Source organism: Ranitomeya imitator, chromosome 1, assembly GCF_032444005.1.
Source record: "Ranitomeya imitator isolate aRanImi1 chromosome 1, aRanImi1.pri, whole genome shotgun sequence".
NCBI lineage: Eukaryota > Metazoa > Chordata > Amphibia > Anura > Dendrobatidae > Ranitomeya > Ranitomeya imitator.
The window spans coordinates 107847296-107868114 of NC_091282.1; the positions used below are offsets into that span (position 1 = coordinate 107847296).

The 20819-nt window shown below is 46.5% G+C and overlaps 1 protein-coding gene across 3 annotated transcripts in view; it reads left to right on the forward strand.

Moving 5' to 3' along the window:
* MAST4 (microtubule associated serine/threonine kinase family member 4) overlaps nt 1–20819 on the forward strand; it is a 716609-nt gene that overhangs the window by 325206 nt on the left and 370584 nt on the right. Inside the window, exon 1 of one of the 3 annotated variants that reach the window (XM_069749636.1) lies at nt 6124–6210. The exons of the other annotated variants lie outside the window; for them this stretch is intronic. Within the exon in view, the coding sequence (XP_069605737.1) occupies nt 6172–6210 (39 nt within the window). The 5' untranslated portion in view covers nt 6124–6171. Of the gene's footprint in view, nt 1–6123; nt 6211–20819 lie in introns of those variants that run through there. 3 annotated transcript variants of the gene reach the window in all.

Sequence of the window (20819 nt, forward strand, 5' to 3'; positions counted from 1 at the left end):
AAAATGGTTTTCCTGTTTTGTAGAACTTAAACTGGGCCTAATGGTGTCACCCCCACATGCCACACCTGTGACTTAATACCACCACACCATGACCAGGCCACATAGTGACCGAATAATACTACATACAAGGGACAAATACCACAACACCATTTCCAGACCACATATTACCACCACATAGTGACTGAATACTACAATACTGATCAGTAATAAAAAAAAAAACCACAATACTATCACCATAAGTGCCAGTATTCACAGGAGATCTGTACTTAGTATGCAGTGTCTGTGTAGAGGTAATACAGAGATCACTGGTGACATTATACACAGGACCTCTATATAGTATACAGTGTATAGTGTCAGTGTATAGGTAACACTGACTCACCAGTGACGTCTCTAGGTGAAGTCCTTCATCTTTTATCCAGCACAGACCGCCATCATTCCTTCCAGCCAGGACTCGTTTCTGCAGGAAATAACACAGTTATCTCGAGCTCCGCTTGCAGAACACATTACTTAATTTTTCACAACTTCTACATTACACCACATGAAGAAAAAAAGGTGATATAGTGTCACTCTGCACAGTAACAGGACCGCCCCCCCATTTAAAACAGTATACTCAAAAAATAAAATAAATACATCACTGCAGTAACAATATCCCTTAATTATCCCCTATGGTAATAATATTCCCCACCCTGGCCCCGTTTATCTCATTCCTGGCTCCAGCCATATGTTGTCGTATCCTGCCCTCATGAGTATCCATTCTACCCCATATGATCTCCCCATCCTGCCCCACCAGCCTCCATCGTATCCGTCCTGCCCCATGATCCAATCCTGCCCCGTGTCTCCAATCATGCCCCGTATCTACATTCTGCCCATGCCTCAAGTCCTGCCCCCAGTGTGTACAGCATAGTACCCCCATGTTGTCCAGCAATCTGCCCCAGTGTGTCCAGTATATTACCCCCAGTGTGTCCAGCAATCTGCCCCAGTGTCCAGCATTGCCCTAGTGTGTCCAGAAGTCTGCCCCAGGGTCTCCAGCATTGCCTCAATGTGTCCAGAAATCTGCCCCAGGGTCTCCAGTATTGCCCCAGTGTGTCCAGCAATCTGCCCCATAGTCTCCTGTATTGCCCCAGTGTGTCCAGCAATCTGCCCCATGGTCTCCAGTATTGCCCCAGTGTGTCCAGCATTCTGCCCCATGGTCTCCAGTATTGCCCCAGTGTGTCCAGCAATCTGCCCCATGGTCTCCTGTATTGCCCCAGTGTGTCCAGCATTCTGCCCCATGGTCTCCAGTATTGCCCCAGTGTGTCCAGCATTGCCCCAGCCCCAGACAGTCAGAAATAAAGAAAAAAAAAAAAAGTTAAATCCTCACCTCTCCCGTTCCCAGCGCAGGTCCGGTGCAGTCAGCGTCTCTCCGGCTCTACGACGCTCAGGACAGAGAGGCAGAGCGGCGCGCACAGTAGTGACGTCATCGCGCCCTCTGCTCTGAGACGTCGCAGAGTCAGAGGAGGCTGCAGCTGCCGGCGCCGCAGGAACCAGGAGAGGTGAGTATAGAGCGGGGGGCGGGGGCGGGACCCGGGGGTGGGGGGAGCTGGCCCTGGTCGTGGCGGCGGACGGCGCCGCCCGAAGATTTAAAGGGGCGTCTTTTTTTTTTTTTTTTTTTATCTTCTTCTGCAGCGCCGGCCGCCCCCAGCATTGTGCCGCCCGGGGCGGACCGCCCCCCCCTTCCTACGCCACTGGTTCCTGCAGGCTTCGGAACTCTCACAGCACGAACACTGCACACTCTTAGGATTCTCCCTTGCACAAGTATGTGATTTGTATACTTCTGGACACCTTCCGACTAGACGTGCCTGACCTCGCTCAATTCACTTTCTTTGAGTGAGGCCACGCATATCTAGTCGGCACGTGACCATGTGTATTCAAATCACTGGCACAAGTGAATCCTGACAGTGTGCACTGCGTTTTACCTGCTGATTTTCCGCTGTTTTTGTGCGGATTTCACCTGCGGTTTTACACCTGCGGATTGCTATTATGGAGCAGGTGTAAACTGCTGCGGAATCCGCACAAAGAATGCACATGCTGCGGAATATAAACCGCGGAATTCTCCGCAGCTTGTGCACTGCGGGCTTGGTTTTCCATAGGTTTACATGGTACTGTACACCGCATTGAAAACTGCTGCGAACCCCCCAACATGTGCATATAGCCTAAAACAAACATAAATGCCATTTCCTGATGGTGCAAACATATGCCATGGCGCTGTACACGCTTTATCAACATTTTGAAATATCATCACAGCTCTTTATAAAAAAAAAAAAAAATAAATAGAAATGTAATAATGCCATGTGAATTTACTCTTTTTGCAACAGTCGGAGAATATTGATATAGGAGCCCTAATTAATTGGTAGAATCCATTTGCCTCACTTGAACTTTCCCGTGGTCGATGTGATCTTTTGTGTGTTTTCTCCTGGATGGGCTCAGGTCACGTGGCTGTATTCTCATCCAGGAGAGTTGGACGATTTTTTTTCTCACTTGTCATCTGTATACAATCCATTTTTTTAACTCTGCAACTATTAATCATTTACAGGAACCTTTCCCATTTCCTATGCAGAACTGTAAAGTGTTAAGATCGGATGTTATATTGGGGCTCCGGCATCTGATGATTTTTTTTATTTATTTTTTTCCTGCACCCATTTGATTTTGGAGTGAAATCTCAGCGTGTTGCAATTTTTTTTTTTTTTTTTTCAGATAAGATTCTGTAATTGAAAATGATCGGTCATCAGCGCGGCCTTATTAGATAACATTGGTCCGATACTAAATCCGATACTCATTTGCGAGAAAAACGGACGAGTGCAATCCCATAAAAAAATCAGATTGCACTCGGACCAATGTTATTCAATGGGTGACATCTCATCTGCGAGTTTTTTTCTCAGCTGAAATCGGACTGAAAAAAATTGCAGCATGCTGCGTATGTCGGATGAGACTCGCCAATGTAAGTGAATGGGTACGAGAAAAAAAAAATCGCACAGCACTTGCACCATCCGTATGCTGTCTGTTTTTTACAGATTCATTACCATTCTGTGGCATAGAACACTGTAAATGGTTCTGTAAATGACTGTAGAAAAATAGCAGCAGAGAAAAAAACGCATTGCATACACAAAAACGCATTGCATAGACATGTCATACGGATGCTATGTGAGAAATTGCATTGTACGCGTCCATTTTTTTCGGTCCAAATTACGGACCTTTTTTTTTCTCGCAAATGGGTATGAGCCCTTCCGCGGTGTATAGGGTGGTGTGAGCCCGTATGGGGCATCGGAGGCCGGCAGCTGGGCTCTGTGTGCTCCCTGGCCAGCTGTGCCTTCTCCACTGAGGATGTGTAACCGGCTGCGGCACTTGGCTGTCAGCGCACTGGGCTGGATGTGTGCGGGGCTCCGGGCGGACTGGATGGGTGCGGGGCTCCGGGCGGACTGGATGTGGGTGCGGGGCTCCGGGCGGACTGGATGTGGGTGCGGGGCTCCGGGCTGGCTGGATGTGTGCGGGGCTCCGGGCGGGCTGGATGTGTGCGGGGCTCTGGGCGGACTGGATGTGGGTGCGGGGCTCCGGGCGGGCTGGATGTGTGCGGGGCTATGGGCGGGCTGGATGTATGTGCGGGGCTCCGGGCGGGCTGGATGTATGTGCGGGGCCCCGGGCAGGCTGGATGTGGGTGCGGGGCTCCGGGCGGGCTGGATGTATGTGCGGGGCTCCGGGCGGGCTGGATGTATGTGCGGGTGTTGTGAATTCTGTTTTCGAACTCCCTCCTGTGGTGATGAATGGTACTTCGGCGAGTTCTGTCCATGGACTCCCTCTGGTGGCTGTGAGTGGAGCTGCTGCTTCTGAGGTTCCTTCCACAGGTGACGTAGTTTATTCTTTGGCTGGCTGTTCTATTTAACTCCACTCAGATCGTTACTCCATGCCAGCTGTCAATGTTCTTGTACTGGTTCAGTTCGCTCTTGGATCTTTCTGGTGACCTGTCTACTCCAGTAGAATCTAAGTCCCTGCTAGTTGATTGTTTGTTCATTGTTTCCTTGTCCAGTTGGCTATCATGATTTTGTCTTGCTAGCTGGAAGCTCTGGGATGCAGAGTGGCACCTCCGCACCGTGAGGTCTTTTTGCACACTCTGCGTGGTTTTTTGTAGTTTTTTGTGCTGACCGCAAAGATACCTTTTCTATCCTCAGTCTGTTTAGTAAGTCTGGCCTCCCTTTGCTGAAACCTGTTTCATCTCTGTGTTTGTGACTTTCATCTTAACTCACAGTCAATATATGTGGGGGGCTGCCTTTTCCTTTGGGGAATTTCTCTGAGGCAAGGTAGGCTTTATTTTCTATCTTTAGGGCTAGTTAGCTCTTAGGCTGTGAAGAGGCGTCTAGGTCGTGTTAGGTACGCTCCACGGCTATTTCTAGTTGTGTGATAGAATTAGGGGTTGCGGTCAGCAGAGTTCCCACTTCCCAGAGCTTGTCCTGTGTGAGTTTAACCATCAGGTCGTTCCGGGTGCTCTTAACCACCAGGTCCATAACATGTGGGTGCGGGGCTCCGGGCGGGCTGGATGTGGGTGCGGGGCTCCGGGCGGGCTGGATGTGGGTGCGGGGCTCCGGGCGGGCTGGATGTGGGTGCGGGGCTCCGGGCGGGCTGGATGTGGGTGCGGGGCTCCGGGCGGGCTGGATGTGGGTGCGGGGCTCTGGCTGGGCTGGATGTGGGTGTGGGGCTCCGGGCGGGCTGGATGTGGGTGCGGGGCTCTGGCTGGGCTGGATGTATGTGCGGGGCTCTGGCTGGGCTGGATGTGGGTGCGGGGCTCTGGCTGGGCTGGATGTGGGTGCGGGGCTCTGGCTGGGCTGGATGTGGGTGCGGGGCCCCGGGCGGGCTGGGTGGATGGGGGTGCGGGGCTCCGGGCGGGCTGGGTGGATGGGGGTGCGGGGCTCCGGGCGGGCTGGGTGGATGTGGGTGCGGGGCTCTGGCTGGGCTGGATGTGGGTGCGGGGCTCTGGCTGGGCTGGATGTGGGTGCGGGGCCCCGGGCGGGCTGGGTGGATGGGGGTGCGGGGCTCTGGCTGGGCTGGATGTGGGTGCGGGGCTCCGGGCGGGCTGGATGTGGGTGCGGGGCTCTGGCTGGGCTGGATGTGGGTGCGGGGCCCCGGGCGGGCTGGGTGGATGGGGGTGCAGGGCTCTGGCTGGGCTGGATGTGGGTGCGGGGCTCCGGGCGGGCTGGATGTGGGTGCGGGGCTCTGGCTGGGCTGGATGTGGGTGCGGGGCCCCGGGCGGGCTGGGTGGATGGGGGGCTCCGGGCGGGCTCGGTGGATGGGGGGCTCCGGGCGGGCTGGGTGGATGGGGGGCTCCGGGCGGGCTCGGTGGATGGGGGGCTCCGGGCGGGCTGGGTGGATGGGGGGCTCCGGGCGGGCTGGGTGCGGGGCTCCGGGTGGGCTCGGTGGATGGGGGTGCGGGGCTCCGGGCGGGCTGGGTGGATGGGGGGCTCCGGGCGGGCTGGGTGGATGGGGGGCTCCGGGCGGGCTGGGTGTGTGTGCGGGGCTCCGGGCGGGCTCGGTGGATGGGGGGCTCCGGGCGGGCTGGGTGGATGGGGGGCTCCGGGCGGGCTGGGTGGATGGGGGGCTCCGGGCGGGCTGGGTGTGTGTGCGGGGCTCCGGGCGGGCTGGGTGTGTGTGCGGGGCTCCGGGCGGGCTGGGTGTGTGTGCGGGGCTCCGGGCGGGCTGGGTGTGTGTGCGGGGCTCCGGGCGGGCTGGGTGTGTGTGCGGGGCTCCGGGCGGGCTGGGTGTGTGTGCGGGGCTCCGGGCGGGCTGGGTGTGTGTGCGGGGCTCCGGGCGGGCTGGGTGTGTGTGCGGGGCTCCGGGCGGGCTGGGTGTGTGTGCGGGGCTCCGGGCGGGCTGGGTGTGTGTGCGGGGCTCCGGGCGGGCTGGGTGTGTGTGCGGGGCTCCGGGCGGGCTGGGTGGATGGGGGGCTCCGGGCGGGCTCGCTGCTGCCGCTGCACTGTGCACACTGTATACTGCTTGCATTGATGAGCTGTGAAGTTGTCGGCTCCTGGTCAGCTGACGCGCCGCGCACCAATCACAGCCGCCGTGCTGTCAGGCTCAGCCGCTGCTGGCTGTAGTGTGGAGGAGTCCGCGGCGCACTTACTCTCCAGCATGGACCTATAGGCAGCAATGGACGAGTCCAGCATCCTGAGGAGGAGAGGGCTGCAGGTAGGTGCGGGAGCAGAGGGGATGTGCAGTGTGAGCGTCCCCGTGGTCATGCCGCACACAGCGGGTGATAAGCGCAGGGTGTGAACGGTGTGTTACGGCTGTTCTCGCACTGTGGGGTCTGGCGGTCTGGCGGCTTGTTGTGGACAATGTACATAGTTTGCTGCCAGGGAGCAGATCACCCTGCATTGGGGTCTTCACACTTCTCCCCAGAGCGAGCACCTCATTATAAGCGAAGCCCCCGGGAGAGCGACCCCCTGCAGACACTTGTGGGAAGAGTTGTTGTTGTTTGTGTTGTCATTCTGTTACTTGCAGTTCTTCATTCTTTGGATGGAGGCAGAGGGTAAAGCTCTTGTGATTGTGAATTCCTACATAAATTCCCAGTTTTCTCGCTGCTTTTGGCTCCGTGCACACACTGCGTGTTTTGTGCGGAATTTCTGCAAATTGACTTTTTCAGAATTTTACATTTCCAGCAAAGTGGACGAGTCTTAGTTTTACCTTCATTGTAGCCACACGAAGCATTTTTTTTATCTTCTGGAAATCTGATTTTGTTGTTTCTGTGGATCCGCACAATGTCAGATTCTCCTGCGGATTTTACCCGTTCATCTCAATGGTGGATTCTAAGGCTATGTGCACACGTTGCAGATTCTGCCTCTCCTGGCAGAAAACGCACCTGCGGATTTGTCACTTTTTTTGTGCGTTTCCGCAGCGTTTTTTGTGCGTTTTTGCTGCGGTTTTCTTGCGGATTTGCTGCGTTTTTTACCCCTGCGGTTTTCTATAATGGAATGGGTACAAAAATGCTGCAGATTCACAAAAAAAAGCGACATGCTAGTTCTTTTAAACCGCAGCGTTTCCGCAAAGTGTACACAGCATTTTTTTTTTCTCACTGATTTACATTGTACTGTAAATCAATTGCGGATCTGCAACGTTTCTGCACCTCAAAAAGCTCTGCGGAGAATCCGCAACGTGTGCACATAGCCTTAATGTGCAGCTTAAACCGGCTCCTTCATTTGTCGCAATTTTAATTTAAAAGAAAAAAAAAAGTCTAAAAGCGAAGTGCAGAAAAGACAGGAGGATTTTAGCTGCAGAAATGCTTCGGCTTCCGATTAGAATCAGTCGGTAAAACCTGCACCAAATACGCGACGTGTGAACCAGCTGTAAAATGAAATGTCTTTAAGTATTCGATAACATTGTATTTTTCCCTTATGCAGCGCTCCATAGATGGGGGGGGGGGGAGACATATTTAGTTAGGTCTGATTAAAGGGTTAATTTTAGTGCAGAAAGTAAAGGTGTCTGACCATGAAGCTTTATTCCACTGATTCCCAACCTGTTGCACAACTGCCACCTCCTAGCCTGCCAGGGACAAAGGCTATCAGGACATGCTGGGAGTTGTAGTTTTCCCAACGCTTTGGCGAGCACTGCCTAATTCTCATCAGCTAAGTAAAGGGGGGATGTGGACGTCACTGGTTAAAACTTTGAATGGCCTCCGCGTCCTCCACAGCACAATGGGGACGTGTTCCTTCCAGGACATCAGCCTTCTATTGTATCCTACTTCCGAAAACAAGTCCATCTATCTCCAGCGTCCCTGCGGGCGCCAATCCGGAGCTCCCTGCAAAAAGGGAGAGGGGGGGGGGGGGGGACAATATAACGGTGCAAGCCAAACTCTGGAATTTAATTAGTTTCAATGCAGTGGGAAATATTTATTTTCTGACATATTTAGACGTTGGCGCTGATACAATGTGTGCGCTCGATTCTTCACAAGTGGGTGATGTCATGATGTGGCTGAACTCTCCGGGGAAGCGAGCCGGACTGTCAGCGGATCTACTACTTGGCCAGCAGGTCGGGTTCACGCCAGTCTCTGCCTGCTGTGTGTGTGTGAAAAGCCTGAGCGGACCCTGTGGCTGCACGCAAAGCGTTTCACAGTAACGTGGTCGCCCGAAGCACGCTCCCAAGCCGCCCGTCTCCTGAGAAGTGCGAGCAATCCTCATACGCAATAGTTCTAGGTTCTGAGGTCCGTGATCACAACAGGGTTTCTCTAATGTGCTGCGTTTACTCCTGTTTTATTGAAAAAAAAAACTAAAATAAATGGACTGTAGAAGGTTGGACTGGTACAAACTGGGCTGACTCTACACCACTGGATCTCCCTGCTTCTACATGGACCAGTGCAGTATCTAATATGACCAGCAGGGGACTTTTTAAACAAAAATTTTTTTTTTGTAAATCTGTTTATTAGATTTAAAAATTTTAACAAGACAAATAAACAGTAGTAACAAAATAATTTTTTGTAACCCGTATCCCGCCCCATACCCTCCCCAACCCAAACTTTAAATTTTTTTAATACATTTGTTCTGTGGGTTTGTTTGTTTTGTTTTTTTTTTCTTAGATGGCCAGCCGATCCTGCCAAAATCTGCGGTTTGGGATGACTTTGATCTAATGAGTATGGCGGCCTTTAGGTGCCCAAATTTCATTGCGACGTTAGACTCCGTTCTATGGGTACATTTTTGCATCTATTATGTCTTATAGTACAAATATTGTGTTTTTTTATTTTAATAAAACATTACATTTATTTAATTTACATCTCCAATTTGAGCTTTTATGGTGTTGGAATGTGAATACAGCAGTTTGGAATCGCTTTATGTGCTGTGTTCGCGACACACATGTCGATATGATGGGGAAGATGGTCAGTGTGTCAAGGTTTAGTAAGGATAGTAATGGCAGCATGCTGTAAGTAGCTCCCACTGCTGAAGAAGGGGAAGAGTGTACTGGACAAGAAAGAAGAATACTGGAACACTTATCAAATTTTACATGTTTTCAATGCCATAAATGGCCACCAGGTGGCGATGATCAGAAGCCTGTATGCTGTAATGTGTATCTGGTATTATTTTCTATAAAATCCCTTACACTTGCCCATATTACTCTTTCCCCAAATGTTCTTTTTCTTTGTTGCTGGTTGTAATCCTGCAGTTATTCTGCTTGTGATGATGTCAGCATGCTGCTCTTCACAATAAGTAGAAGCATGTGGCCCCAGGTTGGACGCTTTTGCCCTGTGTCTGCTTTGGAGAGGCGCTGGCTGTATGTGACCCCGGCACGGTCTTATATTGCAGGTTTTATTAATAAAAATTTTGAAGGGGTTTTTCATTTTAAGGAAATAATAGTCATGGAGGTATAAAAAAAAATGAAAGAATGAACTTTGTTTCCTGTTAAATACCCCAGTTCTCCAGCCCCACGGTGTTGGTGGTCCCTCATGATCGTGGTTAGTCTCATCAGTGTGAGTCCAGTGATTGCCTGCAGTGGTCAAAACAGACTGGAAGGGAGCGCCATAGCAGAAACAATGGAGCAGCAGATTTAACAGTAAAATATTGCTTCTTCATGACTGCAACATATGACCTCTGCAGCCAATCACTTGACTGATGTAGAATGATGTTGCTAATGATTGGCTGCAGCAGTCACGCTTCGGTTGACATGACTCCTCCCCTGTGGGCATGTCAGCAAGAACGTGGGCACAGAGACATGGTGCTAGAGGAGAGGGTGGGTGCGGGTGGGAGTAACGTTGATTAATCTTTGCTCAAATAGCTCTGCAGTAAAGAAATGTAAACCTAGAACCCCCTGAGCCGGTTTTCACCTTCCTGACCAGGCCAAACTTTACAATTCTGACCACTGTCACTTTGTGGTAATAACTCCAAAACGTTTCAACAGATCCCCATGGTTGTGAGATTTTTTTGTGACCTATTGTTATTCAAAATGGTGGTAAAATTTCCTCGCTATGACTTGTTTATTTGTGAAAAAATTGGAAATTTTTGGAAAATTTTGCAAGTTTCAAACTTTTTAGTTTTTATGCCGTTAAACCAGAGAGGTATGTCACACAAAATAAAGAACAGATAACATTTCCCACGTGTCTGCTTTACTTCAGCACAATTTTTGAAACATAATTTTTTTGTTTGTTAGGAAGTGATAAGGGTTAAAAGTTGATCTGCGATTTTTCATTTTTCCAACAAAATTTGCAAAACAATTTTCTTTAGGAACCACATCACATTTGAAGTCACTTTTTGTGGTCGATTTGACAGAAAATACCCAAAAGTGACGCCATTCTAAAACCTGCACCCCTCAAGGTGCTGAAAACCACATTCAGGGTATGTGCACACGTCAGGATTTCTGGCAGAAATTTTCCTGGCAAAAACCTTACATTTCTGCCAGAAATCCGCATGCGTTTTTTTTTGCGCGTTTTTGATGCGTTTTTTCTTGCGTTTTTTTCCAAATGCATAGAATAGCGGGAAAAGCGCAGAAAATCCGCAAAACTAATGAACATCCTGCTTTTTTTTACCACAATGTGCACAAAAATTGCAGAATGCATTCTAAATGATAGGATGCATATGTAGGCGTTTTCTAATGCGTTTTTATCGCGTTTTTACCCCACAAAAAATGCGGAGCAAAACGCAAAAAAACCTGAACGTGTGCACATACCCTCAAGACGTTTATTAACTGGAATAGATACCAGACACCATGTCATATTTGCAGAGCCCCTGATGTGCCTAAACAGTAGAAACCCCCCACAAGTGACACCATTTTGGAAATGAGACCCCTCAAGGAACTTATCTAGATGTGTGGTCATCACCTTAACCCCTTTCTGACCTTGGACGGGATAGTACGTCCAAGGTCAGATCCCCTGCTTTGATGCAGGGCTCCGCGGTGAGCCCGCATCAAAGCCGGGACATGTCAGCTGTATTGAACAGCTGACATATGCCCGTAATAGGCGCGGGCAGAATCGCGATCTGCCCGCACCTATTAACTAGTTAAATGCCGCTGTCAAACGCAGACAGCGGCATTTAACTACCGCATCCGGCCAGGCGGCCGGAAATGACGTCATCACCGACCCCCGTCACATGATCGGGGGTCGGCGATGCGTCAAGATGGTAACCATAGAGGTCCTAGAGACGTCTATGGTTACTGATCACCGGTGGCTGTGAGCGCCACCCTGTGGTCGGCGCTCACAGCACACCTGCATTTCTGCTACATAGCACTGATCAGCAGATCGCTGCTATGTAGCAGAGGCGATCGTGCTGTGCCTGCTTCTAGCCTCCCATGGAGGCTATTGAAGCATGGCAAAAGTAAAAAAAAAAAAGTTGAAAAAAATGTTAAAAAAATAAAAAAAATATAAAAGTTTAAATCACCCCCCTTTCGCCCCAATCAAAATAAATCAATAAAAAAAATATCAAATCTACACATATTTGGTATCGCCGCGCTCAGAATCGCCCGATCTATCAATTAAAAAAAAGCATTAACCTGATCGCTAAACAGCGTAGCGGGAAAAAAATTCGAAACACCAGAATTACGTTTTTTGGGTCGCCGCGACATTGCATTTAAAATGCAATAACGGGCGATCAAAAGAACTTATCTGCACCGAAATGCTATCATTAAAAACATCTCGGCACGCAAAAAATAAGCCCTCAACCGACCCCAGATCACGAAAAATGGAGACGCTACGAGTATCGGAAAATGGCGCAATTTTTTTTTTTTTAGCAAAGTTTGGAATTTTTTTTCACCACTTAGTTAAAAAATAACCTAGTCATGTTAGGTGTCTACGAACTCGTAATGACCTGAAGAATCATAATGGCAAGTCAGTTTTAGCATTTAGTGAACCTAGCAAAAAAGCCAAACAAAAAACAAGTGTGGGACTGCACTTTTTTTGCAATTTCACCGCACTTGGAATTTTTTTCCCGTTTTCTAGTACACGACATGGTAAAACCAATGATGTCGTACAAAAGTACAACTCGTCCCGCAAAAAATAAGCCCTCACATGGCCAAATTGACGGAAAAATAAAAAAGTTATGGCTCTGGGAAGGAGGGGAGCGAAAAACGAACACGGAAAAATGAAAAATCCCACGGTCATGAAGGGGTTAAACCCCCAGGTGCTTCATAAAAGTTTATAACTAGTGATTAGCGAGCGTGCTCGGATAAGGTGTTATCTGAGCACGCAACAGAGGGAAAACGTTATCTCACCGTATGTTGCAGCATCTTGCTGGATGGAATAGCATCGCACGGAGCCGTCACAAGTAAAGGAAAAAGCATATCATGATCAAGACTCCTAGCTGAAACACGTTGGTTGTCAATTTCAGGTTGTGGTGACCAGTATCCGTGTCTTTTTAATGTACTAATGTACCTAATAAATGGTCATTTTTTTAAACTAATTTTTTCACTGGACTTCATTGCTGGAATTTTTCCCCCACCCTTCCCTTACCTGAGCATGCTCGTGTCCTAATCGAATATTTTTGGCGTGTTCGAAAAAAATGCTCGAGTTGCCGCTGCTGCATGTCTCACGGCTGTTCGACAGCTGCAACACATGCAGGGATTTCTATGTACTGTCTATTGCCAGTGAGCTGCTCATCAGAGGAGGGGGCGTAATATTTCCAGTGTGTGGTTCGCAGCCTTCTAGTAGAGTCCACTGTGCAGCGCTCTGTACATCCGTCCCAACAGGCCTCCGGGCTGAGCATGCAGATCTGCAAGTGTTTAACTTCAGGTATGCAAACTACTCAGACTTTTCCACTTCTCACACATGCAAAATTATTCAGAAAGCTCAGTGTGCAGCGAGGTTTTACATTATGGATTTTTAAAATGCCTCTGCGATATTCTTCACAATCCTGTTCAGTATTCTGAACGTGTAAGATGGGAAGTGGCATCTTGTGCTCGGCTGCTGCAGAGCTGTGTGACTTCAGTAGAGAAATGCCACCATGGAAAGTTCTGTGTATTGTAGGAATCCGAGCTGTATACTGTGTGAGCGTATCTTTATGGTATGTGCTCACTGGGAGGTTTTTTTGTAATTTGGTTTTGCTTCAAAATTAACCCCTTTACCCAAAAGCCTGTTTTCACCTTCCTGACCAGGCCAATTTTTACCATTCTGACCACTGTCACTTTAAGTCATAACTCTAGAACGCTTCAATGGATCCCAGTAATTCTGAGATCGTTTTCTCGTGACATATTGTACTTCATGATAGTGGTAAAATTTCTTTGATATGACTCGCGTTCATTTGTGGAAAAAAAATGTAAATTTGGTGAAAATTTTGAAAATTTTGCGGTTTTCAAACTTATAGTTTTTATGCCCTTAAATCAGAGTCACATCGAACAAACTATTTGATAAATAGCATTTCCCACATGTCTGCTTTATATCAGTACAATTTTTGTAACATAATTAGCATTTCCCACATGTCTACTTTATTACAGCACAATTTTTGTAACATAATTTTTTTTTGTTAGGAAGTTATAAGGGTTAAAAGTTGACCAGCGATTTCTCATTTTTACAGCAAAATTTGCAAATCCAAATGTGAGGTGGTCTCTAAAAAAAAATGAAGTGGCTTTGAGGGGCCTATATGGCAGAAAATGCCCAAAAGTGACACCATTGTAAAAACTACACCCCTCAAAGTGCCCAAAACCACATTCAAGAAGCTTATCAATCCTTCAAGTGCTTCATAGGAATTTTTGGAATATGGGAGGAAAAAATAAACATTTACTTTTCTTTCACAAAAATTTTCCTTTAGATCTAATTTTTTTTTTACTTTCGCAAGGGTAACAGTAGAAAATGGACCATGCGATGTGTTGTGTAATTTCTCCTGAGCATGCCGATGCCCCATATGTGGGGGAAATCTACTGTTTAGGCGCACGACAGGGCTCAAAAGGGAAGGAGCGCCATTTGACTTTTTGAATGTAAAATTAGCTAGAATAATTAGCGGACACCATGTCGCTTTTGGAGAGCCCCTGATGTGCCTAAATAGTGGAAACCCCCCCACAAGTGACCTCATTTTAGAAACTAAACCCCTTTAGGAACCAATCTAGATATGTATTGAACAGCTTGAACCCCCAGGTGCTTCACAGAAGTGTATTAACGTTAAGCCGTGAAAATAAAAAAATCACATATTTCCCACAAAAATCTTTTTAGCTCCAAATTTTATATTTCCACAAGGGTAACAGGAGAAAGTGGACCACAAAATTTGTTGTGAAATTTCTCCTGAGTTCACCGATAGCCCATATGTCGTCGAAAACTACTTTTGAGACACAGTGCAAAGCTCAGAAGGGAAGAAACGCCATATCACAGTGCACAGTTTGCTGCACTTGTTTGAAGGTGCCATGTTACATTGGCAATGCCCCTGAGGTGCCAACACAGCAGAACCCCCCATAAGTGACCCCGTGTGTGTCAGATTTTTATACCATTGAGCAGTGAAGATAAAATAATTTACATTTTTACCACCAAGATTGTGTGTTAAGCTACTTTCAAACATCAGTTTTTTGCCGTCAGGCAGGATCCGGCGAATTTTTGAAAAAAACGGACCTGTTGCAAATTGTGAAAAACTGATGCAATGGATCCGTTTTTTGCTGGATCTGTTTTTTTTTGTTTTATTTTGTTTTTTAACCCGGGTATAGAGTTTGGACTTCAGAGAGCGAGAGAGAAAATTGGAAAATGTGCATGATTTCGGGGGAAAAAAAGCATCCGTTTTTTTTAAAACTTGCCGGATTGTGCCTGACAGCAAAAACCTGATGTGTGAAAGTAGCTTTAGCCCCAGGTATTACATTTTCACACTGGGAAATGGGTAAAAATTGCACCAGAATTTGTCCCACAATTTCTGCTGAACATGCCAATACCCTATATATGGCAGTACAGTACTGCTTAGCCATATTTAGTGACTCGGGAGGGACGGGGTGCTATTTGCCTCCTGGATCGCAGATTTTCATAGAATAGTTTGCTGAATCCATATATAGAGCTCCTAAGTGCTAGAAAAGCAGAATCCCCCTTCTAGTGACCCCATTTTGTAAATTATAATCCTTTAGGAATTTATCTACAGGTCTAGTGATGATTTTGACTCCATGGGAGTTTTCCAGAAACAGGCAGCAGTGGATGTTGCTGAGGGTAAATTGCAGTCTGATGTTGTAGCGATCACTACATTGTGCACAGCTCATTCTTCTGGATACACGCACCTGTAAATTAGGCAGGCTCTCATCACTACAGAAATGCCAAACATGTGGGCGCTATATGTGGTTTAGGCACACTGGAACTCAGAAGGGATGGGGCATTTGTATTTGAGAGTGGAGAATTTGCTGAATTTCTTTTGGGGGTCAAGGAGACATTTTGCTTTTCTAGAGCCTTTGTGCAACCTGGAACCCCCTATATTTCCGTTAACAGGTGATGAACCTGAGTGAGGGCTTGCTTTTTGTGGATTAAGTTGAAGTTTTTATTGGGAACATTTTACATAGCATTTATGATCACATTTATCCGGTGCTCCACACTGAGCACTTATATCGGGGTTTCCATGTAAATCTAAGTAACATGACAGATGAATCCATTCACTATAATGAGGCAGCAGAGTTACTCTGGACTCAGTCTGGCCTCTGTTCAGCGGTGTCCTTGTCAGAGGTGCACAAAACTGTGGCCGACGCACATTTATGCTATAATAAAAAGACAGACACCGCCAGATCACAGGTCCTATGGTGCCCACAGTGCCTCAATCTGCCTCATTATAGGGAATCTTCCGCAGGGGGTTCTGTCTGAATCACGTATATTAGAGATTTACACACAAACCCCACTGAAAGCGCTCAACGTAGGGCGCAGGATAAAAGTGTGCCAAGCCTTACTGTGATCTTTGGGAGGCATAATGAAAAAAATGTACAGCATGTGAAGAATTGGTTTTATTCTAATTTTTTACACTGTTCCTCGCACGATATTAGTGATTAGGTGACTTTATTCTTCGGGTCGGTGCGATTACAGCGATACCAGATTTATATCTTTTTTTATGTTTGACTTTTTATTGCGAAAACTAGATTTTGCATCACTATGTTTTGAGATCTATAATTTTTCCATATATTGGCCGACAGTCATGTGACAGCTTGTTTTTTTGCGGGACGAGCTGACGTTTTTATTTGGACCATTTTCGGCCACATGACAATTTTTGATCGCTTTCTATTCTGATTTTTGGTTGACAGAATGAACAAAAACCAGCAATTCAGGAATTGGTTTTCGTTTTTTATTTTTTATACCATTCTGCATGTGGTAAAATTGGTAAGACAGCTTTATTCTTTGATTCCCAACTTAAATTTTTTTTTATGTTTTAGCACTTGGACACAATAAAACTATTTTATAGAAAAAATAATAATAATCGCATTTATAAAAAAAAAAGTACCGAAATGTACATTAAATCCGTACTTAAAATGGCTTGCAATGATATAACATACAATCCGCATAGATGTTCATACGGGGCAGATTTTTCTGCTCTGAATTTGAAGATGGCTTCAAACATTGACATTTTGACGGATTTCTGTGCGGATTCTGGTTTGGAACTGCAATGATTTGAACTGGTCTATTCTGCGTGTGGTACTGTGGCATTTAAAAATGCAAATCCGTAGCAATAAACTGTTGGGCAGCCTGGGGTTTCTGTCACTGATACCCTGGCAACATCAGAATTTTCATACATAAGAGCTTGTGATCATCTTATTTTGGAATATATGAATGGCTCATGTCTGCCAGTGTGGGACTCATTCTGGGCAATTATACAGTCTTAGGCCGGGGTCACACTTGCGAGTGCAATGCGAGAAACTCACATGAGTCTCTGGCATCAATACCCGGCACTGCCACCGGCACTCGGGACCGGAGCGTGCGGCTGCATGTAGTTCTTTGTAGCTGAATGCTCCGTTCTTGAGTGCCGGTGGCAGTGCCGGGTATTGATGTGAGAGACTTGTTTCTCGCATTGCACTCGCAAGTGTGACCCCGGCCTTACTCATGGACTCGATGGAGTGTGCAGTTTGGGTACTTTTGAATCCGTGTTGGGCTGGAGTGGTAAGAACCTGTTAGTAACCTTTCTTCTATGTAGTAATACACTGGGTAGTTTGTTAAATGGATGATGAGCTGCTGCTTTTGTCTGTACATTGTGAATCAAGTTTATTGGGCCAGCTTCAACTCGTGTTGGGGAATAAGTGGCTTACTACTGCAATGGGGGCCTACTGGGTAATTTACCTATTCCCCTGTGGGCCAGTCAGAGCCTACTTTAAATACAAAAACGATTTATTTTCTGTTAGTACAATAAACCTCATTTCAAGGCAGAAACATTACTGTGTCCAACAGTTATTAGATATATGAAACTGAAATAGCTGTTGCAAATAAAACAATGTTTTATAAAACATTAAGCTTAAGATTAATAGGGGTGCCCAAACTTTTTCATATAACTGTATAACCATAATCGCATATGCAGCTTCTTCGGAAGTGAATGTTCACATGTATTTTCATTTCCTCTCTAGTACTTTGAGAACGGCAATACGTGAAGAGCAGTTAGAAGGATCCTTCATGTCTTCCAATACCAGACTAAGTAATCCATTATCTTCCATCTCAAATACTCTACTTACTTTGTCATTATGATTCCTGAACTTCTGCCATTTTCTAAACAAAGCTGTCCATGGTTGGAATGAAGTAATGACTTCAGCAGGATTTGCTTTCTGTTCCTTGTCTGTGTTGGTAATGGCTGTACAAATAGACATTTGTATGCTTAGAGAGAACTTTTCAATAGACTTTCAGTGCACAAGAGAACTTGGAAGCTGTAGTTACTGACTCTTATCAGCTGCCAACTCTCCCGACAGTCAATTTTAGTAAATTCTTGTATTCCCCATAAAACAATATTTTTGAAGCTTACTAATGTTTATGAATAGATTAATATCTGGCAGTATCTGCTACCCTTGTCTTTTTCCTTTTGGAGAAGGTTTTGGTTTGGCTAAATATCGTAAGTCATGTGACAAGACTTGTTAAAGTGTTAGCCATTGACCTGTAAGCCATTGACCTATAAAGGAGCTACCTCCAAGAGATGACACTGGAGAGGTAAAAAAAATAAAATAATTTTTTTTTCCCTCTGCTCATCATATTCTTGAAAGTAAGGATTTTGAAGACCATGAAAGTCCATAAATGGAGCTTTATGGTTTGTCAAAGTTTCAGATGAGCATGCCCCAACTGGGTACTGGTTACTGCATACTAGCTATAATAAGCAAATAATGAAGTTTCAGTACTCATCTTAAGTTTTTAAGTTAAAAACGTTGATCCTTTCCTGCAAGATATTACATCATCCATTGGATGAAAAAAAATGCAAACAATCCAAGTAAAAGCATAAATAAATTTATATAATATATTGTAGTGCAGCGGTGGCACCCTATGCAATGATGAGGCAGTGACCCAGCAAAGTTCCAGCACAAAAGTCTCTTAGGCTTCTTTCACACTAGCGTCGGAATCTCCCCGTCGCAATGCGTCGGGGAGAGATTCCGACGCTAGCGTTTGCTGCATTGCACAATGGAGGCAGCGGATGCATTTTTCCGGCGCATCCGCTGCCCAATTGTAAGGTGCGTGGAGGTGGGGGCGGAGTTCCGGCCGCGCATGCGCGGTCGGAAAAAGCGGTCCGTCGGGAGAAAAAAACGTTATATGTAGGGTTTTTTTCTCCCGACGGTCCGCCAAAGCACGACGCATTCGTCGCAAGACGGATGCGAAGTGTGCAAATCCGTCGCAAATGCGTCGTCAATAGAAGTGTATGGGGAAAAAACGCATCCTGCAAGCACTTTTGCAGGATGCGTTTTTTCTGCAAAACGATGCATTGTGACGGATTTAAAAAAACGCTAGTGTGAAAGTAGCCCTAAATGTTCAACTCACAGTATTAATGTCCAACTCACAGCACTACACAGTACACGATATCCTCCGGATCGCAGCCAGGAACCATATCCTCCAGTTTGCAGCCGATAAAGGTGCCAGTCCACCTCTGAGACAAGTTGCCGTGGGCGACTGTACTGTTGTGTACTCTGTGGGTGCCAGGCCTCTCAGCTGCCTTGGCTGTTTGGCTCTGCTTGCCTGTGTTGCCTCACACAGGTGGAGCTCTGCAGAGCCTTCTGCTCTGTACTCTTCCAAACACCAGACTGATTCTGAACCTGACACTCTGTACCCTGTACTGCAGGGTTTTTACCTGGAATCTGCGGCCTTTAGCCACATGGAAAACCTGGCCAGGAATTAAACGGATTGCATCACTACCATCCTGTAGTTCGTTTCAAAATACAAAAGCCAAGCAGGTTTTCTTAAACAATGCACTCCCGTTGGCTCAATATGCAATGCACTGAATATATGTGTGTGTATGTATGTGTGTATATATATATATATATATATATATATATATATATATATATATATATATACAGTACAGACCAAAAGTTTGGACACACCTCATTGAAAGATTTTTCTGTATTTTCATTACTATGAAAATTGTAAATTCACAATTGAAGGTATCAAAACTATGAATTAACACATGTGGAATTATATGCTTAACAAAAAAGTGTGGAACAACTGAAATTATGTCTTATATTGTAGGTTCTTCAAAGTAGCCACCTTTTGCTTTGATGACTGCTTTGCACACTCCTGGCATTCTCTTGATGAGCTTCAAGAGGTAGTCACTGGGAATGGTCTTCCAACAATCTTGAAGGAGTTCCCAGAGATGCTTAGCACTTGTTGGCACTTTTGCCTTCACTCTGCGGTCCAGCTCACCCCAAACCATCTCGATTGTGTTCAGGTCTGGTGACTGTGGAGGCCAGGTCATCTGGTGTAGTACCCCATCACTCTCCTTCTTGGTCAAATAGCCCTTATACAGCCTGGAGGTGTGTTTGGGGTCATTGTCCTGTTGAAGAATAAATGATAGTCCAACTAAACGCAAACCGGATGGACTAGCATGCCGCTGCAAGATGCTGTGGTACCCATGCTGGTTCAGTATGCCTTCAATTTTGAATAAATCCCCAACAGTGTCACCAGCAAAGCACCATCACACCTCCTCCTCCATGCTTCACGGTGGGAAACAGGCATGTAGAGTCCATCCATTCACCTTTTCTGCGTCGCACAAAGACACGGTGGTTGGAACCAAAGATCTCAAATTTGGACTCATCAGACCAAAGCACAGATTTCCACTGGTCTAATGTCCATTCCTTGTGTTCTTTAGCCCAAACAAGTCTCTTCTGCTTGTTGCCTGTCCTTAGCATTGGTTTCCTAGCAGCTATTTTACCATGAAGGCCTGCTGCACAAAGTCTCCTCTTAACAGTTGTTGTAGAGATGTGTCTGCTGCTAGAACTCTGTGTGGCATTGACCTGGTATCTAATCTGAGCTGCTGTTAACCTGCGATTTCTGAGGCTGGTGACTCGGATAAACTTATCCTCAGAAACAGAGGTGACTCTTGGTCTTCCTTTCCTGGGGCGGTCCTCATGTGAGCCAGTTTCTTTGTAGCGCTTGATGGTTTTTGCCACTGCACTTGGGGACACTTTCAAAGTTTTACCAATTTTTCGGACTGACTGACCTTCATTTCTTAAAGTAATGATGGCCACTCGTTTTTCTTTACTTAGCTGCTTTTTTCTTGCCATAATACAAAGTCGTAACAATCTATTCAGTAGGACTATCAGCTGTGTATCCACCAGACTTCTGCAAAACACAACTGATGGTCCCAACCCCATTTATAAGGCAAGAAATCCCACTTATTAAACCTGACAGGGCACACCTGTGAAGTGAAAACCATTCCTGGTGACTACATCTTGAAGCTCATCAAGAGAATGCCAAGAGTGTACAAAGCAGACATCAA